Below are 23,212 nucleotides of genomic sequence, written 5' to 3'. Positions count from 1 at the left end.
TTATTGTTGTAAAGTTGAATCAGAGTATCTCTGTGTAGCCAGAATGGCTGAGCACTCAAGCTATTCTATCTTCAGACTCAGGGCAGTCCCCTGCCCAGCTTCCCTAGTGCTGGTGTAATGGGCTTGTGCTCCATCCCCCAGATTTCTACAAATGTTTTATTTTGAAGACATTATCGTATAGTTAAAAACAAAATACAAGTTTCTACACTATATCATCTTGTAGGGCGTTTTTCAGCTTTTAAACCCTTCATTTAGTGTGTCACACACTTAAAGGAAAATGCATTGGTGTGGGCCCAGGACACTGGAAAAGGTGCTTCCTGTTCCCTAATACCTCATTCAAATCTAGGCCCATCATCTAGTCAGCTCTGGGAGGTTACACAGCGTTAAAAGGCTACCTAACGGCCCGGAGAGATAGCTCAGTAGTCAAGAGTGCTTGTTGCTCAATGACTCAAACCAGAGCTCAAGATCTCAGCACTATATCAGATGGCTCACACACACCTGTAGCTCCAGTTCCATGGGATCTAATGTCTCCTCGGTTCCTGAGAACATGACTGAGCACACAAACACAAGCATGCACTCACAGATACATGTACATACACACATAAATGAAGCTGAGAAGATGACTCGGTAGTGCCCTTTATAGAGGACCCAGGTTTGGGTCCCAGCACCTACATGGTGGCTCACAGACATCCATAACTCCAATTCCAAGGTATCCTATATCCTCCTCTATCCTCCTCTGCTATAGGCACACACATCCATGCAGTTAAAACATTCAGGCGTGTAAAATAATCTTTAAAAACCAATTAAGAAAAAACCTAAGATAGTTCCGTCATAGTTGTATTTTGGATCGCACTTTAGACTGTGCAGTTTTACTTGTATCAACAAAGGTTGTGCAGCACATACGCTTGTTTTCTCAGACTTATAATCCACATTTTGTCTGTGGCCATTGGCTACTAAGGGACTTACTGTAAGGGAAATAAGCATTTCCTGCTAGAGAATATGACAGAAAGCACAGGAAGTATTGGACTGGCTTCATTTCTGAAGGTCTATAGGCATGTAAGGACTTAAGGAGGAGAGTTTGTGACAAGAAAGCTGAAGGACAAAGAGTGATGTTTGCACCCTACAGAAAGGGGCACAGGGGTAACCCTGGTCTGGCTGCCCTGGAATTCCTGCCTCTGCCTCCGGGGCTGGGATTAAAGCACGGGCCATAACTAGCCTGGCGTGCTGAGGTTTCTTTTCACTCAAACAACAAAACGGCTGATTGGTTGCTTTGGAGTTTTTGAGGCAGGGACTTAGTGTGTAGCTCAGGCTGGACTCAAACATACAGCAGTTTTCTAACCTCAGCTTCTCTGGTGGGATTGCAGGCATACGCCATAAATACACCCCTTTCTGTGGTTTATTTTGTTTAATTTTTAATGGAAGTGGAGTTACAAGTCTCTCAAGTATTAATGTATGTTCCTTTCCTTTGTCTCTTGATTTTATGTATTTAAATAGTTTTTTATATTTATTTATAGTTTATGCATATATTTGTTATGCCTGCAATTGTGTATATGCACCATGTTTATGCCTGGTCCCCCCAGGGGTCAGAAACAGGCATTGGATACCTGGAACTGTAGTTAACAGATGATTGTGAGCCAGTACACACTGGGACTCAAACCTAGGTCCCCTGTAAGAGTGAGCAGCTGGTGCTCTTAACCGCTGAGCCGTCTCTCTGCCCCTGCGCTTGATCTTTTGAGATACATGACAGGATGTTTTTCTGGCTTGGTGGAGCTTGATCTTTTTGGAGAAACTAGTACTTTTTTCTTCTCAGATTTCCTTGTTTTTAAAAATTTGTTTCAGATTTATTTATTGTTTGTATGAGTGTTTTACCTGCATGAATGCATGTGTACTATATCAGTGCCTGGTGCCCAAAGGGGTCAGAAGAAAGTGTCAGATGCCCTGGAACTGGAGTTACAGGTGGTTGTGAGCTACTATGTGGATTCTGGGAACCAGACCTGGGTCTTCTGCAAGGACAAGCGTTGCTTCTCTCTGCTGATTCATCTCTCTAGCACTTATCTTTTTTTGAGACCGAAACTCACTATGTAGCTCTCGATAGTCTGGAACTCACTGTATAGACCAGACTGGCCCAGAACTCACAGAGATCTACCAGCTTCTGCCTCTCTGGTGCTGAGATTAAAGATATGTACTATCTCAACTCTTCTCAATTTTGAGAAAAATAGTACATTATTTTTAGATAAATAATAATAAAACATTTAAATGAAAAGGCATAATTCAGCCTGAGGATAAAGCGTACACACACACACACACAGAGGTGGGAGTTGATGATATGACATGGGAGACAGGGTCCATTGTGGTAGCACACCTGTACTACTCAGACTAGGGTGCTGATGCCAAAGGATTGCAAGTTTGAAGCCAGCCTAGACTGTAGGGTTACCTTTTTTCTAAAAGATGCATAATCCCTAAAATTCTTTATTCTTCAGGTTACTTGTGTATTAACATCAATCCTGGGACTGAATATTTCGAATAAAATATTAATATATTCTTTTTGCCATAGTGCTATTGATTGTAACCTTTTTTTTTTTTTAACTTTATCTGCATTTATTTTATGCTGAATTTATTCCCGGGACATGAGTTTTATTTCTTCAGTTTCTTCTGGGATATCTTTTTCTTCTATGCAGCCTCCTCTTCTGGCTTTGGAACGATCTGTTCCTTCTCAATGAGGATCATCTCACTGTGGCAGGGGGAGCTCATGGATGGGTTAATCCAGCCATGAGCTCTGTGGGTTCGTCGGCGCATCTTAGGTGCCTTGTTCACCTGGATGTGTTCAATGACTAGAGAGTCTACATCTAAACCCTTAAGTTCAGTATTACTCTCTGCATTTTTAAGCATGTGCAGCAAAAATTCAGCACTCTTTTTTTGGCCACCGACCCTGTGTCCAACCAGCCCCACTGTTTGGCCTGGGCCCACCTACTGACTCCACCATTATACCGCCGGAATGGCACACATTGCTTCTTTAAAGTGACGTCCTTCAGATACCTGGTGGCTTTGCGGATATGCATACCTTTGATGGCCTGGGCAGTTTCCCAGGTGTTCTTAAAGTGAACACGAAGGTTTGAACCTCTTGATTTGCATGAATTTGTGGGTTTTTCTGGGTCAAGAGGGTAGCAAACCATCTTGGCAGGTGACCTCTGGCAGCTTAGAGGAAGAGGATTCTGACCTTTAATATAGGAACAGCTTAGAAAAAGCCTTTAGCTGGCCATTGATGGTGCATATCTTTATTCCCAGTACTCGAGATGCATATGCAGGCAGATCTCTGAGTTTGAGGCCAGGACAGCCCAGGCTACACAGAGAAACTGTCTTGAAAAGTATTTTAAAAAAAAAGAAAGACAGACAGACAGACAGACAGAAAGACAGAGCCTTCCAAGAGTTGTATTTTTTGGGTCCAGATAACATGGAGTAGACTTGCTCCATGGAATTTCTTTCTTTCTTTGGTATACTTTCTTAGATGGTTTTCTTTTTATAATCTCTAGCTAAAGAGTAAAGTCTTATATGTTTAGAAACTATCAGATTTTATTGTTTATAAAAATTATTTAAGTTCATATTTCTTTATAAGGTAATTTGTCTTTTTTACTTTTACTAAAGTGTTTTGTAGATTTATTTATTTATTTATTTATTTATTTTTGGTTGTTTTGAGACAGGGTTTTTCTGTGTAGCCCTGGCTGTCCTGGAACTCACTCTGTAGACCAGGCTGGCCTCGAACTCAGAAATCCACCTGCCTCTGCCTCCCAAGTGCTGGGATTAAAGGCATGCGCCACCACCGCCCAGCTGTGGTTATTTTTAATTTAATTTAATTTAATTTAGTTCTATTTTTGGGCTTTTCAAGACAGGGTTTCTTTGTGTAGCCTTGACTGTCTTTGAATCTCTGTGTAGACCAGGCTGGATTCAAACTCAGAGATGTGCCTGCCTCTGCCTCTGCCTCTGCCTCTGCCTCTGCCTCTGCCTCTGCCTCTGCCTCTGCCTCTGCCTCTGCCTCTGCCTCTGCCTCTGCCTCTGCCTCTGCCTCTGCCTCTGCCTCTGCCTCTGCCTCTGCCTCTGCCTCTGCCTCTGCCTCTCTGCCTCTCTGCCTCCTGAGTGCTGGGACTACAGGTGTGTGCCACCACCACATAGCTTTAAATTTTAGTGACTTATTTTTATTTTATGTGCGTTGGTGTTTTGCCTGCATGCGTGTCTGTGTGAGGATATTGGATCCCCTGGGACCTGAGGAATTACAGGCCTTTGTGAGCAGACGTGGGTGCTGAGAATTGAACCCAGGGCCTCTAGAAGACCAACTCAAGAGGCGCTCTTAACCGCTAACCCATCTCTCCAGCCCTCATAATTATCTTTAAAACATTTGAACATATCAAACTTAAATTTGTGATAGGCATTCTAAAGTATTCTGTTTCTTTTAAAGGTGGGGCGGGGTTGCTGGAGCAATGGCTCAGTCATTAAAGAGCACTAGCTGCTCTTCCAGAGGACCCAGGCTTGAGTCTTAGTACCCAATACTTTACATAGGTGATGCATAGACACACCTACAGCCAAAACACTTGATACACATAAATAAATAAAAAAGCTTTCATTAATTCAAAATAACTTTATTATAAAGAACTTTCAAATAAAAATATTGTGTGGCTGAGTTAACCAGACCCAAAGTATGTACAAGACATGAGCTTCTCTTTGGTTAGAATAGCCATTCTGATGTTATGGGGCTTTCACATTGCTTGGACTGGGTGCGTATATTTTTATGCACATATCCATGACAAAAACAAAATATAGAACCAAAAATCTATGGCAGGGTTTAGACTAGAAAAACAGCTTTGCATCTTATTTTATGACCCAAGTATCCTTTACCTGCATTGAGATCTTTTTAATCACCTAGCGGTTGCCCTTAGATTTCTCATCCCGATTTCTCTACACAGATCGGGGAGGAAATGAGCCAGAACAGCTTCATAAAGCAGTATCTGGAAAAGCAGCAGGAGCTACTTAGGCAGCGCCTGGAACGGGAAGCTCGGGAGGCTGCGGAACTTGAAGGTAAGCCCAAATTGTCGCTTCTAACAAGGTCTATGTTTTCATTTCTGTCACCAAGTAGACGAGTCTAACTAATTCCAGGAAGAGGTCAGGGAAGACTGCTGCTCATTTGCTTTCCGTATTTTGTGAAGCCAGATGAGTTACAGTTTAACTTTGTCAGAAAGAGAGATGCTCCATTTGAGTCTGAGAAGAGGAGGAGTTAGAAATAAGTCGTGGCCCCCTTTGGACGAGGGAGAGCTTAGCTCCAGGGAGGCTTTCCTTTTCACTGTATGTGTGTGTCTCTGTGTTTGACTGTGCTGCTGTCCATCCTTTACTGCTGTGAGTTCCCACATGCTGAGCACTTCACCCCCTCCCTGCCCCGACCCAATGTGTACTTTGCAGAAGCCTCAGCTGAGTCGGAGGACGAGATGACCCATCCTGAGGGAGTGGCTTCCCTGCTGCCTCCTGATTTTCAGAGCAGCCTGAACAGACCAGAGCTGGAGCTCAGCACACATTCACCCCGTACGTATCTCCCTCTCCACTGCGCTGTTTGTCAAGCCTGCGTAGTTGGTGGGGGAGGTAGTGGTGCCTCCTTTCATGCTAAGCCTCCATGAAAGTCTGAGGAGAATTCTGTGGAACTGATATTTGGCATCTGATTTTAGAGAAAGTATGTCCTCTTTGGAATGTGGTTTTGCTAACATGTTAATTGCTTGGTGTCTTACAAGTCAGTATGATTTCTCTATACCTCTTCAGCCTTTTATAGCTCTGAATTTAGCAAGTCATGACTTATTTCATCTACTTGTTGTATGTATATATCTAGTCACCACCACTTCCATATTTGACATCTACTGTTTCTTTTTTTTAGATTTATTTATTTTATGTATGTGAGTATACTGTACCTGTCTTCAGGCACACCAGTAGAGGGCATCAGATCTCATTACAGATGGTTGTGAGCCACCATGTGGTTGCTGGGAATTGAACTCAGGACCTCTGAAAGAGCAGTCAGTGCTCTTAACCCCTGAGCCATCTCTCCAGCCCGGACATCTACTGTTTCATTGTTCAACAATTTTTAATGTGTTTATGTATAAGTGCTCTGTTTGCATGTATGGCTGCATGCCAGAAGAAGAGGGTATCAGATCCCACTATAGATAGTGTGAACTACCTCATGACTGTTGGGAATCGAACTCAGTACCTCTGTAAGAGCAGCCAGTGCTCTTAAGTGCTGAGCCATCTCTCCCACCCTCAACAAATTTTTACTACATGTCTGGTACATACCAGGTATGTGTTAGACCCCAGGATATACTAGAGAGTAAGATGTCTGCCATAAGGAGACTGGCAGTCCAGTAGGTAAATGAACACTGATAAAATGATTGTGTAATTACAGTTATGCTAAGTACTGTTAAAGACAGTGCAGGATTTTATAAATATAAAGAGCTCCATATAATTGGTTCAAGCAAAATTATTATAGAACTATTAGGTGCCTAATTTTCCATAGTATCTCATGTAAAAGGCTGTAAATATAGCCTTTGTCATATGGAAAGACTTTAAATTTGTTTTGCTTATTTTTCATAAGGTCTCAATATATAGCCCTGGAGACTAGGTTGGCCTTAAACACAGAAATCTACCTGCCTTAGCCTCCTTAGTGCTGCGATTAAAAGCGTGTGACACTCGCCCAGCAAAAATGACGGTTTTCAAGGCATTGTATACATGTGATAGTGGACATTAGGTCAGTGTAGTTAAGGCAGTGTGTAAATGAACAAATATTTTCGATTGTCAATACAACCAACAATTGGTTATCAGGAACGACAGTCCCTCCTCCATACTTAATACTTTCAGAATATATATGTTTTCAGTTTTTTGATTAGCATGTAATTCCTAGAAAGGATTAATTTTTTTGGAGATATTTATTGGAGAGAGAGAAATTTTATGAGGTTAAAAGAAAATGAAGGACTTTTAAGGCTAATTTTAAGATCTTAGATTAGTTAATGTCTATATTTCTTGATCCTAGTCTGAGTCCTTGAGGGAAATTTTTAAAAATTGTTTTATTATTTTTGTTTGTATAAGTAGTGTTTGCCTATGTATATAAATATGCATTACATATATGTCTGGTGCCTAGGGGGACTTATAAGAGGCTATTAGGTGCCCTGGAATTGGAGTTCTAGGTAATTTTGAACTGACATGTGGATGTTAGGAACTAAACCTGGAGCCTCTGTAAGAGCAGTAAGTGTTCTTAACTACTGAGCTACCACCACTTTTTAATCTATCTTATCTATCTATCTATTTATTTATTTGAAACAGTCTCATGTAGTCTAGTCTGGCTTCCAGTTCACTAAGAAACCAGGAATTGCCTTAAACTACTGACCCTCCTGCCTCAGCTTCCCAATTTGTAAGTTATGGATGCTCCATCACATCCTATTTTATTCAGTGCTAGAGATCAAACCCAGGGCTTCCTGCATGGTGGCTAAGCAAGCACTCCACAACTGAGCTACAGCCCTAACTGAAAATTCTGTTGATAATAAGTGTTCCTTCTCCCCCTCCCCCCCTTTATGTATGGATCAAACCCAGAGCCTTGTACATGCTAGGCAGGTGTGTCTGAGTGTTTTGCCGTTATGTATGTCTGCACTACCTGTGTGCCTCATGTCCATAAGGCCAGAAGTTGTCAGATCCCCTGGAACTGAAGTTACAGACAGTTGTGAGCCACCATTTGGGTGCCAGGAATTGAGCTCAGTTCCTCTGGAAGAGCAGCCAACTCTCCTAACAACTGAGCCATCTCTCTAGCACACCTCCCCCTGCTACATTTGTTTGTGGGGGAGGGGGGCATAGTGGGTGTAGAGAGAGAACGTGCATGGCACAGAACATGTATGGCTGTCAGAGGGCACCTCTCTCCTTCTGCCATGTAGATCCTGGAAATTGAACTCAGGTCGTCAGGCTTCGTCTTCGTACCTTTATCTTCTTCAGCCTTCTTGCTGGCTACAAACAATTCTTTTTACGGGGTGTGTGTGTGTGTGTGTGTGTGCGTGTGTTGCCAGCTCCCCTGGATGCTAAAGTTAACACTGAAAACCCTGGAATGATTGAAGCACTCTTCAAAGCCCTCGATTTTCTGCAGATAGGGAAGGAGTAGGATGCTCCCTTGACCCACTCTGCCCTCACTGCTCTGCTGTCCCCAGATTAGAAAGCCAGGAGGAAAGAGGGTGCTCTATTATAAATGAATTACCATCATTCTCAAATAAATGTCATGAGAATATGTGTTCAGTTCCTGCTATAGACATATCTTCTTATGTCTGTTGGTGAAGAGAATAAATAAAACTTTAAAATGGTAGATAGTAAGTACATGACACAAATGATACACATAACATACTGTAAGATAGTTTTAAGATTTTTTTTTTTAATTATGTGTATCTGTGTGGGTCTGTTCACAGGAGTGCATTGGATCCCTGGAGCTGGAATTACAGGTGTTTGAGCCACCTAACATGGATGCTGGGGACCAAACTAGGGTCCTCAGGAAGAGTGGCACGTGCTCTTAGCCACTGAGTCATCTCCTTAGCCTTCTACCATGGGATTATTTTTTTTTTCATTGCATTTGTTTAGTGTGTGTGTGTGTGTGTGTGTGTGTGTGTGTGTGTGTGTGTGTGTGTGTGTGTGTGTGTACCAATGCCAAGACCCATATATGGAGATCAGACAGCAACTTAAGTTTGCTCTCATATCAGCTGGGTCCCAGGGATTGAATTCAGCTTGACAAGTTGGTGTCTTTACCCACTGAGCAATATTGTCTGCCCTTTGTGGTTTTCTGCGACAGGTTCTCTCTGTTTTCCTAGAACTTGCTGTGTACCAGATTGGCTTCAGACTCACAAAGAGCCATCTGCCTCTGCCTTCTGAGTGCTAAGATGAAAGGCATTCACCACCATGCCAGGCTGCTTTGCTATTTAGCCCAGGTTAACCTCAGTCTTGAGGTCTGTCTTTTTTGCTTCCCAAGTGCTAGTGTTTTAGTTATACACTACTATATCATCAGAGTGAGAAACCTGGACTGCTCTTCCAGGGAATCTGGCTTTATTCCCAACATTCACAAGACAACTAACAGCCATTTGTATCTCTAGTTCCAAAGCATCTGATACCCTCTTCAGGCCTCCATAGGCATCAGGCACAGAAATAGTACATAGACATATATGCAGGCAAAAATATTTATGTACATAGTTAATTTTTTTAAAAAGTGAGCTATCTCACAACTGTAGTCATTAGAGAAAGCTTCATGGCAGAGGTATAGATTCAAGATGATCATAAGAGATCAGTAGAAGCCAGAAGCAGGAGTCATTCTGAAGGTATGCCAGCCTCCCAGCGTGCATGCTGCGAGCCAAACTCGGGTCCTCTGGAAAAGCAGCAAGTACTCTCAACAGCTGAGCTGTGTCTCCAGCCCCTGGACTATTTTTAAAGGAGGCACAGACTTAGACTAATATCACCAGAGTAGTTATTAATTTTCATACACAACAATTTAAAAGTTAGATTGAAGTAATATTAGAGAAAGCTTCAAGTGCCAAACTAGTAAATATGAATTTTAAACATTTTGTAGGTAAGTAGGGAACCCTTGAAGGTTCTCATAGGGTAAAGACTTGTGGTTTTTGAGGAAGTTTTTCTGGGGACTAGGAGGCAGCAGTCGGTCAATAAAGTGCTTTTGAGAACCCGAGTGTGGGCCCCAGAACTCATGCCAAAAAAAAAAAAAGCTGAATGTAGTGGTGTACTTGTGATCCCAGCACTGTGGTCTGGTATCCCTGAGGCCTGCTGGCCAACCAGACAAGCCTGCTTAGCAAGCTCCTGGCTAGTTTTCTTGAAACTCAAGGTGGATGGCAAGCAAACACTCAAAAGTTTGTCCTCTGGTGCATAGATGCATGCACACAAACACATGGCTTCTCCATTCTAAATGTAATTTGAAATGAAAATGAGCAGTGTGTCCTTAAATAGAATAAGGTTCAGAAGCAAAAGTTTTGAAACACTAGCCAGTCTGGTGTTTTAGCTCCTAAGCAGGATTTTACCTGTGATTGTGACTGATAGAAGAAGAGGTAGGAGGTGATTCGTAGAGTGCAACACATGTCCAACCCCAGCTACTCAGGAGAGTGAGGCAGGGGGATTCTGAGTTATGGACAGCTTGGCATTAAAAAAAAAAAAAAAAGAGAGTGTGATGGTTCACACCTTTAATCCCAGTACTTAGGAGGCAGAGAGGGGGTGGTTTAAGGCCAGCATGATCTATATTTTGAGTTCCAGAACATCCAGGACCTGTAGAGAAACCATGTCTCGATGATGAGGTGAGGGGTAGGTGGGCTCAGTGGGTAAAGATGGATGTTGCCAGACTTGAAGGAAAGAACTTTCAAAGGTTGTCCTCTGATCTCCACACATGTAGTGGCATGTGCATGCCCACATACTTAAAACAAACATACACACGATAAATAAAACATGATTTCTAGCTGACCTGGAACTTAGTCTCTAGATCAGGCTGGCCATAAAAAGCTAATTTTAATAATTAAAAAAAAAAAAAGATGGGGGCTGGAGAGATGATGGCTCAGTGGTTAAGAGCACTGACTGCTTTTCCAAAGGTCCTGAGTTCAAATCCCAGCAACCACATGGTGGCTAACAACCATCTGTAACGAAATCTGACACTCTCTTCTGAAGTGTCTGAAGACAGCTACAGTGTACTTACATATAATAAATAAATGTTAAAAAAGAAAAGATGAAGAGGTGGTACAGGGCTGGTGATGTAGCTCAGTGCAGAGCACTTGCCTAATATCATGAGGTCCTGGGTTTAGTCACAAATACTGTTTAAAAAAAAATAAAATAAAGGTGTGAGAGTGAGGGGGAGAGACATAAGATAAGCTCAGTGAGGAAGAACACTTGCTGCCAAGCCTGACAACTTCAGGTGGTGGAAGGAGAGTCAACTACAAGATGTCCTCTGACCTCTATACACTGGCAGTATAGACATGCTCACCTATACACAATTAAATGCTTGTGAGTAAGTGAATAAGAAGCCAACATATGGTGAAGCTGTGTGCACCCAGGCTAGGAAGGCTGGCAGAGGGAAGCCACAAGCCCCAGGCCAGCCTGCACTGTTCAGTAGCAGGACAGCAAGGTCTGCTTGGCAAGACTCGGAAAACGAAAAGGAAAACCCCAAGCAGTAAGCTGTCATTGTCCCAGTTTACTGGCCTGTGACAGATGCCCTTCTCCATCCCTGTAGCAGAGTGATCAGGGCTGATGGAGCTCAACCCTGCTAGAACTCCACACCACCCCTCCATTTAGGTGTCAGAAGAATGCCACATTGCCTTTTACGTCTGCTTTAGTCTTTAGTAGTAAGGTTCTGGTTGAAGTAACTTTTCTAGTAACATATTTGCTAATCACTAATGACACCTAAGGTGTTTTTGTTTTTGTAGAATGCTTAACCATGAGTTCCTGGGTCCTCTGTGAATCTTGGGGGTGTGAGTCCTGAGATTCCACATTTTATTCTGCCAGCTAGTTTTCTCAAATAATTTGATGTATGAATGACTAACTACAGAACAGTTTTTCATGGTTGTTTTTTTGTTTTGTTTTTTGTTTTTTTTTTTTTTCGAGACAGGGTTTCTCTGTGTAGCCCTGGCTGTCCTGGAACTCACTCTGTAGACCAGGCTGGCCTAGAACTCAGAAATCTGCCTGCCTCTGCCTCCCGAGTGCTGGGATTAAAGGCGTGTGCCATCACTGCCCGGCTCATGGTTATATTTTATTAGGATATTTTTGCTTACCTCATAGCAAAACTCCTACAAGAAGATAGTTGTTTTTTTTAAGATTTTATGAGGGTGTTTTTGACTGCATGTATGTATTTATTTGTACATGGGTTTGGTGCCTGCAGAACTGGAGTTATGGCTAGTTGTGAGGCACCATGTGGAAGCAGGGAACTGAACCTAGCTAGGTCCTCTGCAAGAATGAAGTTTTCTTCACCAATAAGCCAGCCATCTCTCCGGCCCAGTAGGTGCTTGTTTTTAAGAACTCAATCTAGGAAAAACAGACAAACATTTTGAAAAGTGTATGCTGAGGGTATTGGATTTTTCCCTTCTCTTCCCATCATACATCTGAAGAGCCCATGGTGGCCTTACTCAGTTCTAATCCTCTGTGTGTGTGTGTGTGTGTGTGTGTTCTCTCTCACACACACACATATACACAGTTAGGTTGCTGAGAATCTAAGGAAGTAAGAGTAACAGACTCACTCATTCCTTAGAAGGCTGAGTAGTTATGGTTGGCATCATTCATTCCTAGGTCTATTTATTTTTGCTGCTTGTGTATATATAAGGGTACCTTGTTAGTAGTCTTTGTTGTGATTCATATTTGCCTAATTTAGGTCCTATAAATCCTGTCCACAAATTTGTCTTCTGAGATAAACAAACTACTTTGCAGCTGATAGTGGTGGCACATTCCCATAACCCCAGCACTCAGCGACTAAAATGAGAGTATGGAGAGTTTGGAGTTAGCCTGAACTATATGGCCATTCCCTGTCTCTGACAGCAATCCTAAACCACTCTCAAATGCCCTTCACATTCTCCATGTTAATGTGCCCTTCACTCTCCAGCAGCCACCTTTCCTTTCTCCTCTGGCTTTGGGCTTTTTAGAAATAAAGCTTGACCAGATTTATCTTGTTTATTATTAGCCCATTGCTAGCATTGGGTTCACCGTAGGTGAGGTGGTCAATGTTCAAACATTCATGTGGTCGTGTGCTATCCCAAGCCTGGCTCCCATGATATCACCTAGTGAAAAAGCTAGCCTACACCTCATGTTTTGTATTGTTAGTGATTCTGTGCTTCGTTCTGAGAATCCCATCCCGTTTTTCATAGCTTTTACAAAACAGTGATGGTCAAAATCTGAACAGCTCACCTGTTTTCCCAGATCTTTTTGATGATCTTTTACTTAGTGCTTCCAAAGAAATAATCAGAAACCTACTGAGGTTTTATGGTATGATATCCAAAATAATGTACAGTAGACCAACCTACAGTTTGAATCTGTTAAACTTGGGTATATGTAATTTTTAAATCACAAGTTAATGAAACTTGCCTTTGGCCTAATATTTATCTCTGGCCAACTTCATATACAATTTTTTTATTGCTGTATTTTTTGTTATTTTTTTGTTAGTGTTTTGCTTTGCTCTGTTTTGTATTTTGACAGTGGTAGGGGTTGAACCATTTTTTGTGAGTGCTGTGTTGGTGTTTTTTGAGGCATTCACTAGGAAGGCCAGAGTGGCCTTGAATTCTTTTTTTTTTTTTTTTTTTTTTTTTGGTTTTTCGAGTCAGGGTTTCTCTGTGTAGTTCCTGGCTGTCCTGGAACTCACTTTGTAGACCAGGCTGGCCTCGAACTCAGATATCCGCCTGCCTCTGCCATCACGCCCACCCCTCCGATCCCCCGGCTGAATTCTTTATCCTATTTTTCACAGACTGGGCTAATAAGCCTGTGCTACCATACCTGGCTTTGGTTTTGCGTGTTTGTTTGTTTGTTTGCTAGCTATGAGGCAGGGTCTCTTTATTAAGTGACTCTGGCTGTCCTGGAACTCATTACATAGACTGGCCTCAAATTCACAGAAATGTGCCTGTCACTGCCTTGTTGCTGGGATTGAAGGCATGGCTGTCACACCCAGCCAGTGCTCTGCTTTTGTATTTATGGAGAATAGCATCTCTGCATTTAGCTTTAAGCTTTATTTACTTCGTAATTTAACCTAATTCAGGTCAGTGAATTATGACATTGATGAGATTGTGTCATTTAGCCCATAGTATTGTTTAGGGCTGGGGGCACGGCGGGGGTGGGGGCAGTGTTTTTGTTTTTTAAGATAGGGTTTCCTGGATCCTAGAACTCAATTAGTAGTCCATGCTGGCCTCGAACTCACATCCTCCTGCCTCTGCCTTCTGAGTGCTGGATTAAAGGTGTGTGCCACTGCCATCCATCCAGCTAGTAGTGTCTTAGGATGCCTCCTATGTTGGTGAAAGTGTGGATTGTCACTGTATATCACATAGATCCTGTATAAACAATCTTAATGCAAGTGATATAAATATTTATTTACTCAGATATGAAATTATATCATTTAAGAGATTTCGTTAACCAAGTGGTCATGGAATTAAACATTTATAAAACATTTGTAATCTTGCTAGTTGGTTTTATTAGTTTTAGTTTGGTTGTGTCTGTTACAAAAGCAAAGCCTAGTTCACTTTAAATTGCTGGTATATGGAAAACAACAGCAGATCCTGGGTCAGCTTAAACAACCAGGATTGTTCACACTGGCTTAAATACTGTTCATACATGTCATGATTTGTGTATGCTTTACACTTTCTTGGTGGTGCTCAGGACTGAAGCGAGGGCCTTGTGCCTGCTAAACATCTGAGCTCTAGCTCTAGCCTGAATTGACGCTTTCTGAGCTGTATTAAAGTTAAACCCATCTTAGCTAATTAAGCATTTGAAATAGAATTACTTTTCTTTCTCTCCTCCCCCTTGGACAGTGAACCCAAGCTTCATGCATTATTAGACAAGCCTTTTCCTCAGAAGACACCTACTCTTCTAATGAGTACCTCCTGTCCTTATGCCAGTTTTGAACTTTTATTTTGTTTGTATGGGTGTTCTCTCTACATATTTGTCTTCATACCACACTGCAGTGCCTGTGGAGGCCAGAAGAGGGCATCAGATCCCCTGGAACTGGAGGTACAGCCAGTTGTGAGCTATTATTTGATAGCTGGAAGTGGAGCCCAGGTCCTCGGGAAGAGTAGCCAGTGCTCTAAGCGCCTGAGCCATCAATCGATCTCTCCATCCCGTGCTGTTTACTAAACTAATCCTTATCCATGTATTGCCATTCTGTATCCCTTCTGCCCACATTGGAGGTTAAACCTCCCCATGCAGTGCCACATGTGTGTGAATAAGTTGTGCTCAGATCTTCTATATAGTATTGTAATGTTCTAGTGGAACTTCTAGACTTGAATGGTCTAGGCTGATACTTTTCAAGCTTTCTTTCCCTTGAAGGGAAGAAAAAAAACTTTCCATCTTGAATACCAATGTATAAAACATAAGAGGACGCAGTTCTAAAGCCCTGTTCGTTTAGCATGAATTAATTTGTCTGTGTCCTTTTTTGGTTTGGTTTGGTTTGGTTTGGTTGGTTTTGTTTTGTTTTGTTTGGTTTTGAGACAAGATTTCTCTACATATCCCTGGCTGTCCTGGAACTCAATCTGTAGTCTAGGATGGCCTCCAACAGAAATCTGCCTGCCTCTGCCTCCCAAGTGCTTGATTAAAGGCGTGCGCCACCGCCACCACCACCCAACCTTTTCCTTCTTTTATCCCTGGGAGTTTTGGCCTAGTCTTTGCCACTTTAAGTGTACACTGCATACTATTGAGCTGTATTCCTAACTTCATTTTAAAAACAGGGCTGGTGAGATGGCTCAGTGAGTAAGAGCACCCGACTGCTCTTCCAAAGGTCAGGAGTTCAAATCCCAGCAACCACATGGTGGCTCACAACCATCCGTAACGAGATCTGACTCCCTCTTCTGGAGTGTCTGAGGACAGCTACAGTGTACTTACATATAATTAATAAATAAATAAATAAATAAATAAATAAATAAATAAATAAATAAATCAAGGCCCCAAGCCAGGTCCAGTGTCTTTCTCTTTTTAAAAAACAAAAACAAAAACAAAAACAAAAACAAAAAAACCTTTTTTACTCATTTCTTGAGTTTATGATTGTACAGATTGACTGGTATATTTAATCATATTTTGGTCAGACCTAACCAGTAGAGCCAGCATGGCTCACACATATAAATTCTAGTGCTCGGGAATCAAAGGCAGGAGGATCCGGTACAGCAATTCCTCATCTCAAGCTAAGACAAAAGAGTGAGGGTATACTTTAATGGTAGGGTGGTTTTTGTTTAATTTTTTTTTTAATGTATGAATATTTTCCTACCTGTGTGCCTATGCACCTTGTACATGCCTGTACCCAGGAAGGCCAGAAGAAGATGTCAGACCTCCGGAAAGTGGAGTTACAGATGATTGTGAGCTACCATGTATGTGCAGGAAATCAAACCCAGGTCCTCTGAAAGAGCAGCCAATGCTCCTAACTGCTAAACCATCTCTCCAGCTCCCTAGAGTGCTTGTTGAGCATGCATAAGGCCCTGAGTTTTAATTTCCAGTATTGGGGTAAGAGGGACTAACAAATCATACTACTAGACACATTGTTCAGACGTGATACAGGACTAGAGAGGTGCCTTTACAATTGGGAGCACTGTCTGCTTTTCCAGAGGACCTGAGTTTGATTCCTAACACCCACATGGTGGGTTACAACTGTCTGTAACTCCAACTCCAGGGGATCTGATACCCTCTTACCTCCTCGGAAGGCACAAGGTAAAAATCATGCATACAGGCAAAAAACACCCATACTCATAAAGTAACTTTGGCAAGTGGGTACAAAGCAGTGACAGGCTCATATTGTAGTCCAGGCTGGCTTGGAACTCAACATAGAGCAACTCAGGCTGGCCTTGAATTCACGACAGTGCTCCTGCCTCAACCTCTGGAGGGCTGACATTGTCCGTGTGAGTGACCAACCATTCCTGCCTTCAGAATGGTGAAATGTGAAATTCTGCTTCAGAATATAAAAAGACATTATAGAACTAGGGATGCTTTGTATTTCTGTACCCTGCTGGGCGGTCTGGAGGTTACTTTACTTTTGAGTTGAGGTATTAAAATATTCTTCAGAATGCATAGCAAGAGGTTTCTTGGTTTTTGGTTTTTTGTTTTTTTTAATTTATTTTATGTATGTGGATATGCTGTAGCTGTCCTCAGACACCAGAAGAGGGCATCAGATCACATCACAGATGGTTGTGAGCCACCATGCAGTTGCTGTGAATTAAACTCAGGACCTCTAGGATAGTAGTCAGTGCCCTTAACTGCTGAGCCATCTCTTCAGCCTCATAGCAAGAGTTATTTAAAAAGAACCTTTGTGTAGCCTCAAGCATATATGTGAAAAAATGTAGAACTCTTTTACTCAACACCTCGTAGGCAATGATTGGTTGGATTTTAGAAAGTCGTGAATCAAGGCTTTCGTGTCACAAATATGACTTGATTTTCTTTCATTTGATAGGAAAGAGCTCCTCTTTTTCTGAAGAAAAAGGAGAATCTGATGATGAGAAGCCGAGGAAAGGGGAAAGACGATCATCCAGAGTTAGACAGGTAACCCACTCCCACTCCCACCCCCACCCCCACCCCCACCCCCAGCGTGCCTGCTGCTCTCTGCATCTTGGGCTGTGGCAGAGTCGGTGTCTCGGCCTGTGCGGCCATCCTCTAGTCTCAGCCACTGCTTTTGTTTTGTAGGTTAGATCTGCTCTGGCCTTCAGGCTTCTGATCAAATAATAGATTTTTAACTTACTTTCTTTCTTCTTCTTTTTTTGGGGGGGGGACAGTCTCACTGGATCCTGTTGTCTGGTTTCCTGTGTGCTGGAGTTACAGATCTGTGACGCCATAACCGTATACGTGGGTTTTAGAACCTAACTGAGGGCTGAATGACTAAAGGCACTTGATGGCCTGATTTCATCTCTGAGACCCTCACAGCAGAAGGGGAGCAATAGCTCCATCAAGCTGTCCTCTTGAGTCACACACACACACACACACACACACACACACACACACGCACACACACCCCGAATCTTTTAAATATGAAAGTCAGTAGGCTGAACTATATTAGCTGAATAATAAGACAAGATGTGACTTGATTATTCAATTAAGACTATCTGAGCCAGTGTTAAGGAAGAACAATGTAGACGTTTAGCCTCAGGATAATTGACCGCAAAGTTGTGACAGCACTGGGTAAGAGCACTTGATTCTCAGCACCTGGGAACAGAGACATTAGCTCACTGCATTTGAGGCCACCCTGGCCTACATGAGACCCTGTTTCAAAGAGAGAGAAGGAGAAGGAAGATGAGAAACAGGGTGTGGTATTGCATCTCAAAGAGAAAAGGGGAAAAAAGCCAAAGTGATAAAGAAATGCTAAGTAACAATAGGTTAGATCTCTCTTCTACTTTGTAGATATTCTGTTAAAAGTTTAAAATTAAGTCAGGGTCTGTAGAGAAGTGGCTCAGTGGTGAAGATCTCTTCTGACCTCAGGTACTTCCTAGGCACATTCATGATACACCTGTATACATGTGAGCAAAATATTCATCTACATGAAATAAACCTTAAAAACATTTATAACCAGGGCTGGAGAAATGGCTTAGCAGGTCCCAACACTGGCTGCTCTTTCAGAAGAGTCAAGTTGTAGCCCCAGCACCCACATGGCACGCAGCTCACAGCCATCCATAACTTCAGTTCCCAGGAATCAGGTGCCCTCTTCTGCCTCTGATGGCACTTGTGCTCACAAGGATAACACATGTACATAAATAAATAATAAAATACATCTTTTTAAGAACATAGGAGATTGGAAGCTAAAGCACAAATGAGAAGCAGCTTCCTTACCGTGCTCCTGGTTCCTCAGCTTTGATTTGTTGAGGAGCCCGGCTCAGCAGAGGTTACTCTCTCACCCACTGCCGAGTTGCTGAAGTTCTCCTTCCCAAGAGTGCCTTGAGAGATACTTTTCCTCTGTTCACTTCAAACAGATGTATATCTTTTCTTTCAGGCAAAATCTAAACTCCCTGAGTACAGTCAGACTGCTGAGGAGGAAGAGGATCAAGAGACACCATCTAGAAACCTGAGGGTCAGAGCAGATCGAAATTTAAAAATAGAGGAGGAGGAAGAAGAAGAGGAAGAAGAAGAAGATGACGATGATGAAGAGGAAGAGGAGGTAGATGAGGCACAGAAATCTAGAGAGGCTGAGGCACCAACCCTGAAGCAGTTTGAGGATGAAGAAGGGGAAGAGAGGACCAGAGCAAAACCAGAAAAGGTGGTGGATGAGAAACCCCTAAACATCAGATCCCAGGAAAAGGGTGAGTTAGAGAAAGGAGGGCGAGTTACTAGATCCCAAGAAGAAGCTAGAAGAAGTCATCTGGCCAGACAGCAACAAGAGAAAGAGACACAAATTGTTTCTCTCCCTCAAGAAGAAAATGAGGTAAAGTCTTCACAAAGTTTGGAGGAAAAATCCCAGTCTCCCTCCCCACCTCCGCTTCCTGAAGACCTAGAGAAGGCCCCTGTTGTGCTGCAGCCAGAACAGATAGTCAGTGAAGAGGAAACACCCCCACCTTTACTTACCAAGGAAGCGTCATCTCCACCAACTCATATACAACTCCAGGAAGAGATGGAGCCAGTGGAAGGCCCAGCACCCCCTGTCCTCATTCAGTTGTCTCCTCCTAACACAGATGCTGGAGCCAGGGAGCCACTAGCGTCTCCTCACCCTGCGCAGCTGCTAAGAAGCCTGTCTCCTTTGTCAGGTACTACAGACACCAAAGCAGAGTCTCCAGCAGGGAGAGTGTCAGATGAGAGTGTCCTGCCTCTGGCTCAGAAAAGCTCACTGCCTGAATGCTCCACCCAGAAGGGTGTTGAAAGTGAGCGTGAAAAGTCTGCTCCCCTCCCTCTAACAGTGGAGGAGTTCGCACCTGCCAAAGGCATCACTGAGGAACCTATGAAGAAACAGTCTTTGGAACAGAAGGAGGGCAGAAGAGCCTCCCATGCTCTCTTCCCAGAGCACAGTGGGAAGCAGTCAGCCGACTCATCCTCTAGCAGGTCCTCCTCCCCTTCATCCTCCAGCTCTCCATCCAGATCTCCATCTCCTGACAGTGTGGCTTCCCGCCCACAGTCGTCTCCAGGATCTAAGCAGAGAGATGGAGCCCAAGCACGAGTTCATGCCAACCCTCACGAGAGACCCAAGATGGGCTCCAGGTCAACTTCAGAGTCCAGGTCACGTTCCCGATCTCGTTCCCGTTCCGCGTCAAGCAGCAGCAGAAAAGTGAGTATGGAGAATCCTGTCTCTGGTCATTTTGAAACTCAGAATAACCTGTAATGATTTCTAACAGGAATAGAAGAGTCCTGCAGACTCCACTGTTACTTTTCCTTCATTACAGAGTCAGGGCAGTGGTCACTGGGGTCCCTGCCCGTTCTGAACCCCTTTGATTGCAAAGCATACTGAATACATCTTTCATCAGTACAAGCTTCTTGAGAGTGTAAGCCTCTGGATGAAACTTAGTAAAGTTGTTGAATATGTAGTTGGAGATTATTCACTTAAATGGCAGTACACACACGAGACAAAGAGATCTAGAGGAAGACCAGCTATTCCTAATCAGCTTGTACTTGCAGCGTTTGGGAGGTAGAGGCTATAGATCAAGTCCAATACCTGTTTGTGCTACTTAAATCTCTTTATCAAGAAGATAAAAAAAGACCCAGACTGGACTGGGTCACCAAAACTGGAAAAAATCTAGTGGTCTCCTGTATATACAGGATCTACTCATACTAATCTTTCCGAAATATTTGGAGTATAAAATAATTTCCCTTTTGTGTTTCCTTTTGTGTTTTTAGTCTCTGAGCCCTGGAGTCTCCAGAGATAGCAACACCAGCTACACTGAAACCAAAGATCCCTCTTGTGGTCAGGAGGCTGCAGCTCCATCTGGGCCACAGCTGCAGGTCCTTGAACCAAAGGAGAAGGCTCCCACGTTCTCAGCATCTGTCCGGGGGAGGCATCTGAGCCATCCTGAGCCAGAGCAACAGCACGTGATCCAGAGGTTGCAGCCGGAGCAGGTAGGCCGGAGTTTCCCATTGTTCAGTGTTTTTGAGACAGCATCTTACAGGCCAGCGTCAGACTAATGGTTCTGCCTTCGCCTCGCACTTGCTAGGATTACAGGTGTGTGAGTGTCTTCACCATCAAATTCAGAGATCTGTCTGGACGACAGTCAAGAAATGCAGACGGTTGAGAATACTTAATTGTTTGTTTGTTGGAGGATTGGCGAGTGTACATGAGGTCAGAGGCCAAGTCTTGGTTCTTCCGCCATGTAGTTGTCAGGGCTAGAACTCAGGTCATCAGCTACTGAATTCCAAGCTGGATGTGGTGGCATATACCTTTAATCCCAGCACTGAGAAGCAGGCAGATTTCTGAGATTCAAGGACAGTCTGGTCTACAATAGTGAGTTCCAGGACAGCCAGGGCTGTATAATAGAGAGACTCTGTTTCTTGTGGCTTTATTTAGTTTGGTTTGGTTGTTTTGAGAAAGGGTTTCTCTTTGTAGCTCTGGCTATCCTGGAACTGAAGACCAGGCTGACCGCAAACTCAGAGATCTGTCTGCTCTGCCTCCCTAGTGCTGGGATTTAAGGCATGTACCACCTTACTCCCCAAATTCAAGAGCCAGGCACAATAGCACAGGCTTATATCTTAGTATTAAGGAGGATTACTTTGTGTTCAGGGCCAGTCTGGCCTACATAGCAAGACCCTGTCTCAAAAAAGGTTATGGGAGCTGGTAGTGATGGCTCACACCTTCAGTCTTATCACTTGGGAGGCAGAGGCAGGCAGGTCTCTGAGTTCAAGGCCAGCTTGATCTACAGAGTGATTTTCTGGATGGCCAAGAGCCACTGAGAGAATCCTTATCTTGAGAAAAACAAAAACAAAACCAGGGTCTTGTTCATCCCTTGCCCGTCCTCACGGCGTAGCCTCCAGAGTGCTGAGATTATAGGCCTCAGCCTAGCGAGTCTCAAGTAGCTACCTTTAGCCAGGCATTATGGCTTACAGCTTCAATCCCAGCATGTAGGAGGCAGAAGTATTTGGGTGAGTATCAGTAAGTTGCAAGGCTATCCTGATCTGCATAGTGAGTTCCAAGCCAGCCAGAAGTACAAAATGAGAACCTGAAAGGAAAAAAAAAAAACAGAACTAATTTATATAGGAACAATCTTAAGCCACATTCCATTCCACATTCTAAAATAACAAAGACAGCCTTATGTGAAACTGCTACTATGTATGTCGTGTACTGTCTTTTACTAGCTTCAAGTTAAAGAAAATTAATCAAACAGGGTTAAATCCTTTGTTTTGTTTGGTTTTTGCTCTCTATTAACAGGGGAGCCCAAAGAAGTGTGAAGCTGAAGAGGCAGAGCCACCAGCTGCCACACAGCCTCAAACCTCAGAGACTCAGATCTCTCATCTGCTAGAATCAGAAAGGACTCATCACACTGTGTAAGTAAGGAGATAACAAGGAGCGGCAAGTGTGGGACCAGGCTTTGCTCCATAGGGTTTCTTTTACTCAGCAGTCCTGACTTCCTTTTAAAACATGAAGGAAGTGTTTCATGGATAGAGAGAGGCCAGACTTTAATGTCACTATGGTAGGCCTCAACTTCCAGAACTTTAAGGTGGTTTGGAAAGTAATGATCCGGGTAAGAAAAAAACATGTGGAATCTTTGAGCTGAAATAGGTAACCGCTTTAAACAGTAAGCACCTGAGTGTAACCCTGCTGCTTAAAACAGGATCCTAACTCAGTGTTCTAATCATATCTGAGTCCAAGAACTCGGTTTAATAAAGAGTGGTGGTCTACAAGCTAGACATTTGTGAGGGAGGTGCAAGAGGATTAAATGACAGCAGGCACACGGCAGATTGACAGCAGCTAGATGAAAACCTATTGCAAAATCAATCAATAGGCGAGTCACCTAAGAATGCTCAGGAAGACAAGACGAGACTAGAGAATTGCCACAGATTTGAAGTCAGCCCTGTTGGCGAGTTCCACACCAGTGCTGCATATCAAGTCCTTTAGGCTAGGCTTAATGGCATCTGCCTTTAATCTTAGCACTTGGGAGGCAGAGATAGGCAGATCACTTAGTTGGAGGCTAGTCTGTCTGTATAACAAATTATAGGACAACTAGGGCTACAGAGAAAGACACTGTCTCTTGGGGGGCGGGGGGCTGGGGCTGGAGAGATGGCTCAGTGGTTAAGAGCACTGACTGCTCTTCCAAAGGTCCTGAGTTCAAATCCCAGCAACCATATGGTAGCTTACAACCATCCATAATGAGATCTGATGCCCTCTTCTGGTGCATCTGTAGTCAGCTACAGTGTACTTATGTATAATAAATAAATAAATAAATCTTTTAAAAAGAGAGAGAGAGAGAGAGAGAGAGAGAGAGAACCTGACCGTGGTGGCACTGCATTGGAGCCTAGGGCAGGCAGAGTGTGAGTTTAGGGCCAGCCTGGACTACATAGCAATACCCTGACTCAGAACAAAACAAGCAAAAGCAAAGACTAATTGTAATGCCTAGAA

The 23,212-nt window shown here is 43.2% G+C and overlaps 1 protein-coding gene and 1 pseudogene across 17 annotated transcripts in view; one reads left to right on the top strand and one right to left on the bottom strand.

Annotated features, from left to right (window-relative positions):
- Acin1 (apoptotic chromatin condensation inducer 1) overlaps window positions 1-23,212 on the top strand; it is a 44,805-nt gene that overhangs the window by 2,658 nt on the left and 18,935 nt on the right. For 12 of the 17 annotated variants that reach the window (XR_003950873.1, XR_003950869.1, XR_003950867.1 and 9 more), the window contains exons 3-8: window positions 4,956-5,067; window positions 5,446-5,565; window positions 17,147-17,235; window positions 18,674-19,936; window positions 20,503-20,721; window positions 22,025-22,140. Coding sequence is in view for 7 of the 17 variants with exons in the window: in NM_001085473.2 (NP_001078942.2) it covers window positions 4,956-5,067; window positions 5,446-5,565; window positions 17,147-17,235; window positions 18,674-19,936; window positions 20,503-20,721; window positions 22,025-22,140 (1,919 nt within the window). In the remaining 10 variants the exon portion in view is untranslated. The remainder of the gene's footprint in view (window positions 1-4,955; window positions 5,068-5,445; window positions 5,566-17,146; window positions 17,236-18,673; window positions 19,937-20,502; window positions 20,722-22,024; window positions 22,141-23,212) is intronic. The other 5 variants (XR_003950875.1, XR_003950876.1, NM_001374770.1 and 2 more) reach the window with 1 other exon arrangement.
- On the bottom strand, window positions 2,582-3,210 carry Gm8776 (predicted gene 8776; annotated as a pseudogene).

The sequence above is a fragment of the Mus musculus genome, chromosome 14, assembly GCF_000001635.26.
Source record: "Mus musculus strain C57BL/6J chromosome 14, GRCm38.p6 C57BL/6J".
NCBI classification, from domain to species: Eukaryota; Metazoa; Chordata; class Mammalia; order Rodentia; family Muridae; genus Mus; species Mus musculus.
The sequence above is the reverse complement of the archived record's forward strand: the minus strand, read 5'-3'. Positions and strand labels throughout refer to the sequence as shown.